The sequence below is a fragment of the Danio rerio genome, chromosome 16 (genome assembly GCF_049306965.1).
Source record: "Danio rerio strain Tuebingen ecotype United States chromosome 16, GRCz12tu, whole genome shotgun sequence".
In the NCBI taxonomy this organism is placed as follows: domain Eukaryota; kingdom Metazoa; phylum Chordata; class Actinopteri; order Cypriniformes; family Danionidae; genus Danio; species Danio rerio.
Window position 1 is genome coordinate 5,373,161 of NC_133191.1, and position 14,340 is coordinate 5,387,500.

The window sequence follows — 14,340 nt, forward strand, 5'->3', positions numbered from 1 at the left end:
TTAATTAGGACATTAAGGTCAAACTTTGTCTAGACAAAAGTCTTGTCACTTAACAGAAATAAAGTCCAGTATAGAATATAAAGTCATCATGCTGCAGTGGAAAAAGAGTTAATATTGTGTCTGACTCCATCATGAGCTTGAAGGACTGCATCCATCCATTTGCTTTCAGGACCTTTGATGTGGAGGCTGAAGTATGAGAAGGAGCGCTATCCTGCTGGAGAATTGTCCCTCTTCTGTGGTTTGTAATGTAATGGGCAGCACAAATGTCTTGATACCTCAGGCTGTTGATGTTGATCATCCACTCTGCAGATCTCTTCCATGCCCCCATACTGAATGTGAATCCAAACCATGACTTTTCCTTCACCAAACTTGACTGATTTCTGTGAGAATTTCCCAAATTCTCAAATTTTTAAAAATTCTGAGACATTTCACAAAGATTTAGAATAATGTGGAAAATAATACTTATTTTTAAAATAGAAATTTATTACATCATATAATTAGAAAAAAGTTAAAGTTTTAAATTAAAAACTGTATTGCCATTTATTAGGCAAATAACAAACTGGCCAGCACATTTAACTTTTCTCAAATTTGAGACTGTATAACTTCAGAACGCGAAGTCACACGGAGCCAAATTCAGCGTCCCAATTCTGCACCGGCAACCAACATTGGATTCTGCTTAATTTTAACGCCTTCTATGATGTATTATTTTCACTATTTATTATTCTTATAGTTGGAAGTAACTTAATATTTATGGGAGTAAAAAAACTTAAAAAAATGTAAAAACCGGCTACAATGAAAACTCCATGTTTGTCTGTTGAATATTTAAAGGCAACCTATCACAATTAACTAATTGCTTTGAGCACACTATGAATAAATAACCACAAAAACCTGAAACAAGTTTGTTTTGCTGCAATATTACAGAAATATGTTAAAATTTAAAAAAAGAAAATAATGCCAAATATGTGGTTTTCTCACATATATGAAACCTGTGCATTTATTTGTAACAGAACAATAATTTTCGGAAGAAAATGCATCCTACGATGAAGTTTATTAACAAAAATTCAGTAGTGAGTGTGTGTTGTCGACAAAAGCCTTAACTTATTTACAGGTGAACAGCACATACAAAACAAAAATAAATCGCAAATGTAGAGTTTCAGATTTGTATCTTGCAGAATATACGCATTTGTTTTCCTTTCTGCTTGTTAATTAGGGGTCACCACGGTGCAATGAACCGCCAACTTATCCAGCATATGTTTCACGCAGTGGATGTTCCAACATTGGGAAACACCCATACACTCTTGGATTACCACACATACACTACGGCCAATTTAGCTTATTTAATTCACCTAACTTATACCTCAAGTATTTGGACTGTTGGGGAAACCGGAGCACCCGGAGGAAACCCACGCCAACAAAGGGAGAACATGCAAACCCCACACAGAAGTGACCAAGCCGAGGGTCAGTTCAAAATAACAATTCTCAAATAAAGAATGAAACATTTTGTCAAAGCTTCCCACCCCATATATTTAAGCCTGAGTAGTGATGAAACGGGTTTGCATCGATCCACTGAATTGCACCTGTTTTGGCGCATGCGCAGAGGCGCGGCGCTCGTTCAGTGCTGTGAGTGGGGAGCGACCCGAGAGCCGCAGTGATGCCAGTGACCCTCTAGGATGCTCGATACACGAATGGGTTTATTACTATCTGCTTCATACACGGGCCTTTGAGCAGATACATATCGGTAAAAAGGTGTTTTTCACGGCAGGACTAACGGGATAGCGCGACCTTGCGCTGAATGTCATTACAAAGGGATTTTAATCTCGCGACGGTAAGAACGGAAATCATCATTAGCATAATGCATTTAGCTTACGACGCCAACTGACAGTTTAATATCAACTCCATGATGCTGAATGTGTATTTTACAGGTAATATATTCTGCAATTATCGTTATAAATTCGCCTCAATTTGCCGCATCGAGGGGTTTTCGCGATTGATCCCCCATTACTACACATTTTCTGTCAGTCTGACGTTAACTAATAACGTTAAATTCCTTTTAATGGTGGACATAGAATTGGCAGAGGATTTAATGGGGGTCTGCCCAATATATATAATCATATCTTTGATATTCATCGTCATTTTCGACCAAACCCAAACCATTCTCTATTCAGTAATTGAGTGTGAATGGTGTAATTCGGCTGGTGTTGAGTATATATTTGTGCTGACACGTGCTGTTGCCCTTTGTGCTGAATTTCACCCCCACCTCCCATCATAATAAACCCTTTCCCTTCTCCTCCATCACTGTGTGAAGCATCAGCATCTGTTCTCTCTTTCTCTGTGTGTGTGTGTGTGGTCAGACTGTGAGGATCTGAGTCCCAGCCATGGAGATCATCCAGCACATCATCAACGACACCGTCCACTTCTACAAATGGAGTCTCACCATTGCAGGTAATGATATGTGAGGCATTAAAGAGACAGTTCACCCTCCGAAAAATAACTATTTAATCACTGTATTAAACTTTCTTTCTTCTGTTGAACACATAACGAGATATTATGAAGTTTATTAAACAAAAAAGCAGCAATTTATTTCAATTGTAGGGAAAACAGTATGTCAGTATTTTCACATTCTTCACTATATCCTCCTTTGTGTTCAGTAAAAGAAGAAACTCGGAGTCTGGATCAACTGGAGTATGTGTAAATTATGACAGAATTTACATTGTTTTGGGTTAACTGTGCCTTTAAATGTTGCAGGGAGCACAAACCACGCTAGCTCTGCCTTCTTATCAGATTCTCCCATGAGGCACTGCTGCGTTGGTTTCAGCTTTGGTGACCTTTTCAAGCATTATCAGACTTTTAGTGAAGAAAAATGTTAGGAACATCATTATCTCTTCCTTCACTTGTTTCAAATTGGTTGAAAACTAAAGAAGATATTTTGAAGAATGTTGGCACCCATTGACTTTAATAGTATTTTTGGTTTCTCCCAATATTGAAGTCAAATGGTTTCAGGTTTCTGGGATACTTCAAAATATCTTCTGTAGTGTTCAACTGAAGAAAGAAACTCATAAACGTTTAAAACTACACAAGGGAGAGTAAATGATGAGGTAGTTTTCATTATTAATGAAACCCAGCCAAGGCTAGAAGCGGCAACTTTCTTGCTGTGAGGCTATCGGGCTACTCACTGCGCCACCGTGACACCCCATTTTTGAAATAAAACATATTAAATTAGATGTTACCATTTTTTTTAGCGTGGATGTTTATCATCTCAAACAGTTTCCATGCAACAACACCACAAATGTTGCATTTGTACATTTTCCCCATCAGGGTTTTTTTTATTGAATATTTTTGATCATTCGACGATCCTCAGTATATTTTCTACTATGAATATATGACCATATTATATATAAAAAAAAGGACCAAGCCTCTGCTTTTGAACAGAAAACAAATGTATTGTATTTTCATATGTTAATGTTTTATCACCACTTTAATGGGAATATATATATATATATATATATATATATATATATATATATATATATATATATATATATATATATATACACACACATACAGTATATATATATATACAGTATATATATATATATATATATATATATATATATATATATATATATAACTTTTTAAAAAATATTTTTTATTATAGTTTTTGCAGACATAGAAAAACAAAGAACAAATAGACAAACCTATCATGAAACAATAATCAGTGCAAACTGTAAAATAAAGCATTAAACAAGGGAAAATGGCAACAAACAAGACATACATGGACTACAAAAATACACAGCAATGGATGAAAGGAGAGAGAGAGAAAAACTTACAAATTTTCACAAATGAATCATTATTAGTCTTTATGTTGTGTTAAAAAATGCTGAAATTTTGAAAAAAATATTTTTTTCGTAGTGCATTTCCAGGAAATTCAGTGCTCAGCATAAGTACACATCCTTTTAAAAAATGATTAATTTAAATAAAATAGTTTTATTAAACAATTCTACCCATTATAGAATAATAATTCATAAATACAACACATGATTTGTGAATTCACAAGTAAAAATTATAAATATTAAACTAATTGGATTTGTGCATATTGTAAAAAGTGTTTAGAATACGAACTGGATTTGTGTATTTATGAATCATGTTTTGAACTCACGAATTGGATTTGTGTATTTATGAATCGTGTTTTGGATTTCTGAATTGGATTTGTGTATTTATGAATCGTGTTTTGGATTTCTGAATTGGATTTGTTTATTTATGAATCGTGTTTTGGATTTCTGAATTGGATTTGTTTATTTATGAATCATGTTTTGAACTCACGAATTGGATTTGCGTATTTATGAATCGTGTTTTGGATTTCTACATTGGATTTGCGTATTTATGAATCGTGTTTTGGATTTCCGAATTGGATTTGCGTATTTATGAATCGTGTTTTGAATTTACAAATTGGATTTTGTAAATATGAGTTGTGTTTGTTAATGTATTATTTTTGAGACTGATCTGGCTCCATACTGGTCTAGTGCATATACACAAATATCTAGTGCATATTCACAAGTATATAATTGTAAAGCATGCTATAGTAAATATTCATTCAAAGAACGATCTGTGCGGGGTGTACTCATTTATTCTGAACACTGTAAAATATATTATAACACACACACACACACACATTCACACACACAGTTGAAGTCAAAATTATTACCCCCCCTTATAATTTTTTTTTCTTTTTTTTAAATATTTTTCAAATGATTTTTAACAGAGCAAGAAATCATTTCAAGGTCAAAATTATTAGCCCCTTTAAGGAATTTTTTTTTGATAGTCTACAGAACAAACCATCATTATACAATAACTTGCCTAATTCTCCTATCCTGCCTAGTTAACCTAATTAACCTAGTTAAGCCTTTAAGTGTCGCTTTAAGCTGTTTAGAAGTGTCTTGAAAAATATCTAGTCAAATATTATTTACTGTCATCATGACAAAGAGCAAATAAATAAATTTTCAAAGTTATTAAAACTATTACGTTAAGAAATCTGTTGAAGAAATCTCTGTTAAACAGAAATTGGGAAAATAAATAAACAGGGGGGCTAATAATTCAACTCTATAGCCTTAAAACAGTGCTTTGCAGTAGAGTTTGGACATATAATGGTTATGGTTTTGTGTGTTTTTAGACAAGCGTGTGGAGAAATGGCCCCTGATGGACTCTCCTCTGCCCACTCTGGCCATCAGCTCTTCATACCTGCTCTTCCTCTGGCTGGGGCCCAAATACATGCAGGGCCGCGAACCCTTCCAACTGAGGAAAACCCTCATCATCTACAACTTCAGCATGGTCATCCTCAACTTCTTCATTTTCAAAGAGGTCCGTTCACTCAAACTCAGCTCCAGCAGTTAGTTGTGTCATCCTGTATTGTATTCTTTGTATTCTATATTCATCCTGTATTTTCTTTCTTTCTATCTATCATTAATTTTCCTTCGACTTAATTATCAGGGGGTTCGCCACAGCGGAATTAACCTATATCAATCTATCTATCTATCTATCTATCTATCTATCTATCTATCTATCTATCTATCTATCTATCTATCTATCTATCTATCTATCTATCTATCTATCTATCTGTCTGTCTGTCTGTCTGTCTGTCTGTCTGTCTGTCTGTCTGTCTGTCTGTCTGTCTGTCTGTCTGTCTGTCTGTCTGTCTGTCTGTCTGTCTGTCTGTCTGTCTGTTGTATTGTATTAGGCGACCCCTAATTAATAAAGGGACTAAGCAGAAAAGAAAATTAATGAATGAACGCTGTCCTTAATGTGGGCGGCATGGTGGCTCAGTGGTTAGCTTTTTTTGTCACCATATGCATATGATGTGGAAAAAATAATGAGGAATTGTTTTTTACAGTTTTTCTCAGTGGCTTTGTTGCATTTCTCACTACACTATTTACATTTGCACAACAGGTCATGCATTTCTCAAAACAATTAGTCATTTGTGCACATCCTAGTAGCAGTTTCTCATTCTTTTCAACAAATTGCAAATGCTTTTGGACATGCATCAATTGCTTTCATACAACTCTCTCCTGTTTATAACATTATCATCTGCTTATGTCATGTCAGTCAAAATGAAACTTGTAAATGCTGAATAGTCATTGTATATAAAACGAATAGTCCTCATTTCATTACTTGAGTTAAATTACTTGAGTACTGTCAAGCTAATTTTATAAAACAAATTTAAATCTTTATTTTCCTGAAAATGTCTTTAATATTGAACAATTTGATGAATGATTTACAGACCTGTGTATGTTGTAGGCTCAGTTCCAATATGTACTGTAATATTGTGTACAGTTGTGCACAGCTCTACCTAAAGGGAGTTTATGTTTGTTGTTAATAAGGGTGTGTTTGTTCTTTTGCACAATGCTGGGAATAAATGAGTATTGCAAACAGCAAATGCAGTAAACATGTGAAACATACATATTCAGTGTCAAGTACTCAGATACCTCACTAAATGCAGTGATGTCTCACTTTACTGTAGTTTTTAAATGGCTGTGCAAATAGTATACAGTGCTGTCTTGAGCATTATCAGGAAGTGTCACCAACATCAGACTTTTTTGCATTGACAAAATGTCCAGAGTAAACTGTCATAATGAAAACAGGACAAAGCCATCTGACTATCTTGTTCATAAACAATGGTGTCAGGACTTTTCATTTTGACGATACTGACACTTTGATTGACATGAATACTTGCTTTTGAGGAATGAACTGTCCATTTTGAGCATGTGACGCGCTTTTGCAGGTTATCAGCTAGGTTTTGCAGTTTGCATTAATTGTTTTGAGAAATGCATTAACTGTTGTGCAGAAATGCACTAGTGTTGTGAGAAATGCACCAAAGCCACTGAGAAAAACTGTAATACTGATCACAGATCAAATGAAGCACATTTTGCGTCCTGTTCAGTGTCATTCCTCAATGAAATAGTCAGAATGTGAGTGGTTTACCTGTTGTGTTCCAGCTGTTCCTTGCGGCACGAGCAGCGAACTACAGCTACATCTGCCAGCCGGTGGATTATTCAGACGATCCCAATGAAGTGAGGGTGAGTAAGAGAGAGAGAGAGAGGATTCCTCATCACTCTGAAACCCGACTCGACCTCCTGAAGTGTGTTTGCAGAGCAGCAGAACCAGAGAGATCAGATTTCCTCCATGTCACTTTAGCTGACTCACACACACACACACACACACACACATATTAACCCACTCACACAATCATATTTGCATACACACAAATACACACATAAACACAAACACACTTAAACAAACAAACACACACACTCACACAAATACACACACTCGCACACACACAAATACACAGTACACACACAGAGACTCACACATATACACTCACTCACTAACACACAAACAAACAAAAACACACAAAAAACACACCACATATACACACACAGCAAAACTTAGAGAAACATAAACACACATATAAACTCACACAAACATACACACACACAAACATACACTCACACAAACACATTCACACAAACTCACACACACATACATGAATGCACATAAACATATTCGCATACACACATATATAAACTTAAAGAAACAAAGACACACACAAATAAACACACAGATAACAAAAATCTCATATCACAATATTAGTAATCTAATATCCTGATAACGATATATATAATCATTCCCTTCCAGCCACAACCCAACACCGGGAAACACCCATACGTCCTTAAAGCAACAGAGACAGTGAAAGAAAACACTGCTGCGGCAATAGAAAGAGAAAATAACTTTCCTTTAGACAGCATGACAACCTCTATTGGCATTTTAGTAGTTTGAATTAGTATAAGAAATAATATATCGACAAATAAGTTTATTGCAAGTTTTTTGTAGCGTAATAAACAACACAAACCCAGATATTCAAACATAATAGACACTTTTCCTTCAACCCACCAGCAAGCCCTGATAGTTGGCATGATCACAGCTAAAAAGATGATCTTACTTAATTGGAAGTCTCCAAAGGCTCCCTGTTTTAAGAGATGGTTGAATGAGCTGCTTTATGTCATTCAAATGGAACGACTACGTCTTGAAACTTCACAGAAAAAAGCTGAAACCACATGGGGACCTATTTTAAGACTCTTGGGAATCTAGCATTTTACCTTTGGAAATTTTCATCTCTAACTCATATATTCATGACACTGACTTTGTAGAAATGTGAATACTGTCATCTTTTTAAAATTTGTTTATGCTACATATGTCATGTGTATATTTATGTATATTTGATAACTGAGACGATTTCTCCCTTTGTTTGTTAGTTTTTTTTTTTTGAGGGGGTGGGATGGGGCTAATGTCAATTATTTTGTATTGTATTTATGATTATTATAATTTAATTATTATTGGTATTGTACTGTGTTTGTTAAAAATCTTATAAAAAGGGATAAAACTAAATATTATAAACAACACAAACCCAGACAATATAGCACTTTTAACTACTAAAAATGTTCATAAAAGTCACTTTTTCCATCTTTTCAAGATTAAATGATGTTGGAAGAAAGATCAAGCTTCCATTATGCAATTCAAAATCATAAATAAGCGGGAAAACAATAAATAAAAATGTAAAAAACTGATATTTTACAGATATTTGTTACAGTGTTTATGTGTAATCATTACACAGTAATAATAATGAGACAGAAGCTGTGTATAATAGCGAGTGTGTTTGTGCTGTTGATCTGACAGGTGGCAGCAGCTTTGTGGTGGTATTTCATCTCTAAAGGCGTTGAGTATCTGGACACGGTGTTTTTCATTTTACGCAAGAAGTTTAACCAGATCAGCTTCCTGCACGTCTATCACCACTGCACTATGTTCACCCTCTGGTGGATCGGGATCAAATGGGTCGCCGGCGGCCAGTGTGAGTTTTAAACACACCAGCTCCACACACACCATTACAAAAAACTAGTGCTGTTTAAGGATCATTCCTATTTAATTGTATGCAAAATACACATTTGTATTTTACGTAATATATATGTGTGCACTGTGCATATGTATTATGTATATTTTAGTGCAAAATTTGATTGCATACAAAATAAAAGTTTGTTCTGACACACATGCAAGAAAATATCCCCCACACCATTACACCACCAGCCTGAGCTGTTGATACAAGGCAGGATGGATCCATGCTTTCATGTTGTTGATGCCAAATTCTGACCCGACCATCTAAATGTTGCAGCAGATTCCTCAGATCAGGCAACGTTTTTCTCTATTATTGTCCAATTTTGGTGAGCCTGTGTAAATTGTAGCCTCAGTATCCTGTCCTTAGCTGATAGGAGTGGCACCCGCTGTGGTCTTCTGCTGCTGTAGCCCATCTGCCTCAAGGTTGGACGTGTTGCCCATTCAGAGATGCTCTTCTGTAGACCTCAGTTGTATCGAGTGCTTATTTGAGTTACTATTGCCTTTCTATCAGCTGGAACCAGTCTGGCCATTCTCCTTTGACTTCTGGCATAATCAAGGCATTTGCGCCCACAGAACTGCAGCTCACTGGATATTTTCTTTCCATTCTTTGTAAACCCTAGAGGTTGTTGTGCTTGAAAATCCTAGTAGATCAGCAGTTTCTGAAATTCTCAGACCAGCCCGTCTGGCAACAACCATGCCACGTTTAGAGTCACTTAAATCCCCTTTCTTCCCCATTCTGATGCTCGGTTTGGACTGCAGCAGATCGTCTCGACCATGTCTACATGCCTAAATGCATTGAGTTGCTGCCATGTGATTGGCTGATTATAAATTTGCGTTAACGTGCAGTTGAATAGGTGTACCTAATAAAGTGGCCGGTGAGTGTATATTTATTATACATATGTGATACACACACATACATAAAAACATAACTATACCAACAATATTGTTATAAAGATAATTACATGTAAATATAATTTGTATCATATATATATATATATATATATATATATATATATATATATATATATATATATATATATATATATATATATATGAATAAACATCTCAAATAAATGTTTGAATGGGTGTATTTATATATACATAAGAAATATACACAGTACACACATATATATATATATAGTGTCAAATCAAACTTTTGTTTTGGATGCAATTAATCACGATTAATCTTTGCCCAGGACTGGTATATTTAAAAAGCATACACAGGAGGTAAAATACAAAAACATATGCAAAACTAAAATATTTATATATCTATTTTTTATTATTTATGTAACATTTGTAGAAGATATACAAAAATATAAAGCATGCTGGGAACTGCACATCTTAGTTGAGCAAAATGCATGTGCATCATACAGTATGCAATTAAATGAAGGTATAATTAAGTGCTTTTTTCTCTGTTTCTCAGCATTCTTCGGGGCTCACATGAACGCAGCCATCCATGTGTTGATGTACTTATATTATGGGCTGGCAGCGTTTGGTCCAAAAATACAGAAGTTTCTGTGGTGGAAGAAGTATCTGACCATCATCCAAATGGTAAGCGGTGACATTTTACAATCTTGTGTGAAAAATAATAATAAAATAATTTAAGAAATTGGGTGAAGCAGTGGCACAGTAGGTAGTGCTGTCGCTTCACAGCAAGAAGGTTGCTGGGTCGAGCCCCTGCTTAGTTGGCGTTTCTGTGTGGAGTTTGCATTTTCTCCCTGCTTTCGTGTGGGTTTCCTCCGGGTGCTCCGGATTCCCCCACAGTCCAAAGACATGCGGTACAGGTGAATTGGGCAGGCTAAATTGTCCGTAGTGTATGAGTGTGTGTGTGAATGTGTGTGTGGATGTTTCCCAGATATGGGTTGTGGCTGGAAGGGCATCCCCTGTGTAAAAACTTGCTGGATGAGTTGGCGGTTCATTCCGCTGTGGCGACCCCGGATAAATAAAGGGACTAAGCTGTCAAGAAAATGAGCGAATGAATGAATTTGGGAATTTATGTGGAATATAAGGCTGATTTTTACATTTTTATTATTAAAATATTTGTAAAAAAAAAAAAAATTTAAAAGAATAAATTTTAGTTATTTAAAAAGGGGACAGGGCGACGCGTTGGCGCAGTAGGTAGTGCTGTCGCCTCACAGCAAGAAGGTCGCTAGTTTGGGCCTCGGCTGGGTCAGTTGGCATTTCTGTGTGGAGTTTGCATGTTCTCCCCAGCACATTATTGCATTCTGTACATTTCTATGATCCGGTAATAATTATGTTTACATTTTTCGATTGTCTCCTTGCCTGATAACTTCTCATTTTTCATACCATTTTCATAGCATATATTCATTAAGCAGAGCAACAAAGATGATACACATAAATGTCATTCATTAGCTGTTTCCATCCACCTATTTTTATGCGCATTTTGCATATGTGCATAAAAAAACGGTTGATGGAAATGTAACGATGCGCATAAATTTTGAAAATGTGCATAAAAAACATATGCGCATAAATGAGTAGGATAAACTTTTTATTCGATAAGAAAAGATGCGCATAAACTACGATGGAAACACTTTTACCACACAAACTCCAGCATGCGCAATAAAAAGGTCAATGTTAGATGTCAATTTGATGTTATTACGACTTATTTATGATGTTAAAATGACATAAAATTGACGTCTAATATTAGTGTCATAATGAGGCAAATATCAAGTGCAATCGTTTTTTGACACCAATGTTAGATGTCAATTTGATGTTATTACGTCTTATTTATGATGTTAAAATGACATAAAATTGACGTCTAATATTAGTGTCAAAAGTAGCTCTGAAATATCAGTGACAATAAAATGTAGAATAAGCAATGGCGTCCACTTACTAATGATGTTGTGTTCGTTCCTCAGGTCCAGTTTCACGTCACCATCGGCCACACGGCTCTGTCTCTGTACTCGGACTGTCCGTTCCCCAAGTGGATGCACTGGTGTCTGATCGGATACGCTCTCACCTTCATCATCCTGTTCGGGAACTTCTACTACCAGACGTACCGCCGTCAGCCGCGCCGTGACAAACCCAGAGCACTTCATAACGGAGCCTCTAACGGAGCCTTGACCTCCAGCAATGGAAACACGGCCAAGCTGGAGGAGAAGCCGGCGGAGAGCGGCCGCAGGAGGAGAAAGGGCAGAGCAAAGCGCGATTAAAAGCATTAATAACATCATCCAAATAAGCGAGAGCATCGTGAACAAACACAACACGGGCCAGGCGGACACAAACATGAGTTCATGTGTATTGAGACTGAACAAAACACTCTGCAAATATACTTTTTCTTCATTTTGGGATATTATTCCCATTGAGCGGACACCTTGATGTCAAAAAGACATTGTCGTCAAAAACACATCCAAAATGCATCAATATTGATGTCAAAACCTTGACGTCTATTTGACATCCACGCATTGATGTAAAAATAATGACACAAATATTATAAGAAAAATAAGCTTCAAACTAAAAAACTTCAAATTTACACAAAAACTCAGGCCAGGCGGACACAAACATGAGTTAAAGTGGAGAGAGACTGAACAAAATCACTCTGCAGATACCCTTTTTCTTCATTTTAGGACATTATTCCCATTCACCTTAATGTCAAAACGACATAAAATTGAAATCGACATTAAAAAATGCATCAATTTGACTTCAAAACCTTGACGTCTATTTAACATCCACACGTTAATGCCCTTTTGACCACCAAAATGACGACACAAACGCATTATAATAAAAGAAAAATAAACTTCAAACTAAAGTCGGTGTTTCTTGCATGTGGGAAGAAGGCTTGAGTGAGGGAACGCATACAGTTTTTACCACACACCCACACTTTAGGACGCTAAGGTATTCACCATTAATTGCAAGTATGTATTTCCAGTAAGCTAAATAAAGTGAATTTAAACTTGAATCGGAAGCAGGATTGGACATTGGTTGTGTGTGTAAAACGTGCGTTGAGATGCCAAGCCTTTGGCTGTTTGCTGCTGCTACAGGGACATTATTCTTATTGAGCACGCACCTTGATGTCAAAACGACATTAAATTTATATTGACGTTACAAAATACATAAAATATGGATCAATATGTCAAAAACCTTGACGTCTACTTAACATTTATACATTGATGCCCTTTTGACCTCCAAAATAATGACATCGAAAATTAGAGTATAAGAAAAATCCAAAAAAAGAAATTTTAAGGAAGTCCAAATTTACACAACACAGGCCAGACGGACACAAACATGAGTTTAAGTGGAGAGAGACTGAACAAAAACACTCTGCAGATACCCTTTTTCTTCATTTTAGGACATTATTCCCATCACCTTAATGTCAAAACGACATAAAATTGAAATCGACATAAAAAATGCAACAATTTGACTTCAAAACCTTGACGTCTATTGAACATCTACACATTGACGCCATTTTGACCAACAAAATATCGACATAAAAAATTCATTCATTCATTTTCTTGTCGGCTTAGTCCCTTTATTAATCCGGGGTCGCCACAGCGGAATGAACCGCCAACTTATCCAGCAAGTTTTTACGCAGCGGATGCCCTTCCAGCCGCAACCCATCTCTGGGAAACATCCACACACACATTCACACACACTAGGGACAATTTAGCCTACCCAATTCACCTGTACCGCATGTCTTTGGACTGTGGGGGAAACCGGAGCACCCGGAGGAAACCCACGCAAAGGCAGGGAGAACATGCAAACTCCACACAGAAAGGCCAACTGAGCCGAGGTTCGAACCAGCGACACAGCAACCTTCTTGCTGTGAGGCGACAGCACAACCTACTGCGCCACTGCCTCGCCAACATAAAAAATATTATACTATAAGAACTATAAACTTCAAACAAAAAAAAATTCTAATTTACACAAAAACACAGGCCAGGCGGACACAAACACGAGTTTAAGTGGAGAGAGACTGAACAAAACCCTCTGCAGATATCCTTTTTCTTCAATTTGGGACTGTAGGAGCCTGTGTGTTGATGTGAATGTATTTTGGGTATTTTGCTACAGGGAGATTATTCCTATTGAGCACGCACCTTGATGTCAAAACTACATTAAATTGACATTGATATCAAAAAATACATAAAACCATGCATCAATTTGATGCCAAAACTTGACATCTATTTAACATCCACACGTTGATGCCGTTTTGACCTCTAAAATAATCACACAAAAGCATTATAATAAAATGAAAATAAACTTAAAACTATAAAACTACAAATTTACACAAAAACTCAGGCCAGGCGGACACAAACATTTTAAGTGGAGAGAGACTGAACAAAACACTCTGCAGATATCCTTTTTCTTCAATTTGGGACATTATTCCCATTCACCTTGATGGCATTAAACTAAATTTGACGTCAAAAATGCATCAATTTGATG

The 14,340-nt window shown here is 36.2% G+C and overlaps 1 protein-coding gene across 2 annotated transcripts; it reads left to right on the top strand.

Annotated features, from left to right (window-relative positions):
* The first annotated feature begins 1,656 nt into the window (after window positions 1-1,656).
* Window positions 1,657-13,137, top strand: elovl4a (ELOVL fatty acid elongase 4a). 2 transcript variants are annotated; one of them, XM_073924729.1, is made up of 7 exons: window positions 1,657-1,738; window positions 2,352-2,442; window positions 5,168-5,355; window positions 6,987-7,067; window positions 8,728-8,899; window positions 10,364-10,491; window positions 11,820-13,137. In XM_073924729.1, the coding sequence occupies exons 2-7, from the start codon at window positions 2,376-2,378 to the stop codon at window positions 12,111-12,113; spliced, it is 930 nt and encodes a 309-aa protein (XP_073780830.1). In that variant the 5' UTR covers window positions 1,657-1,738; window positions 2,352-2,375; the 3' UTR covers window positions 12,114-13,137.
* The last annotated feature ends 1,203 nt before the right edge of the window (window positions 13,138-14,340 follow it).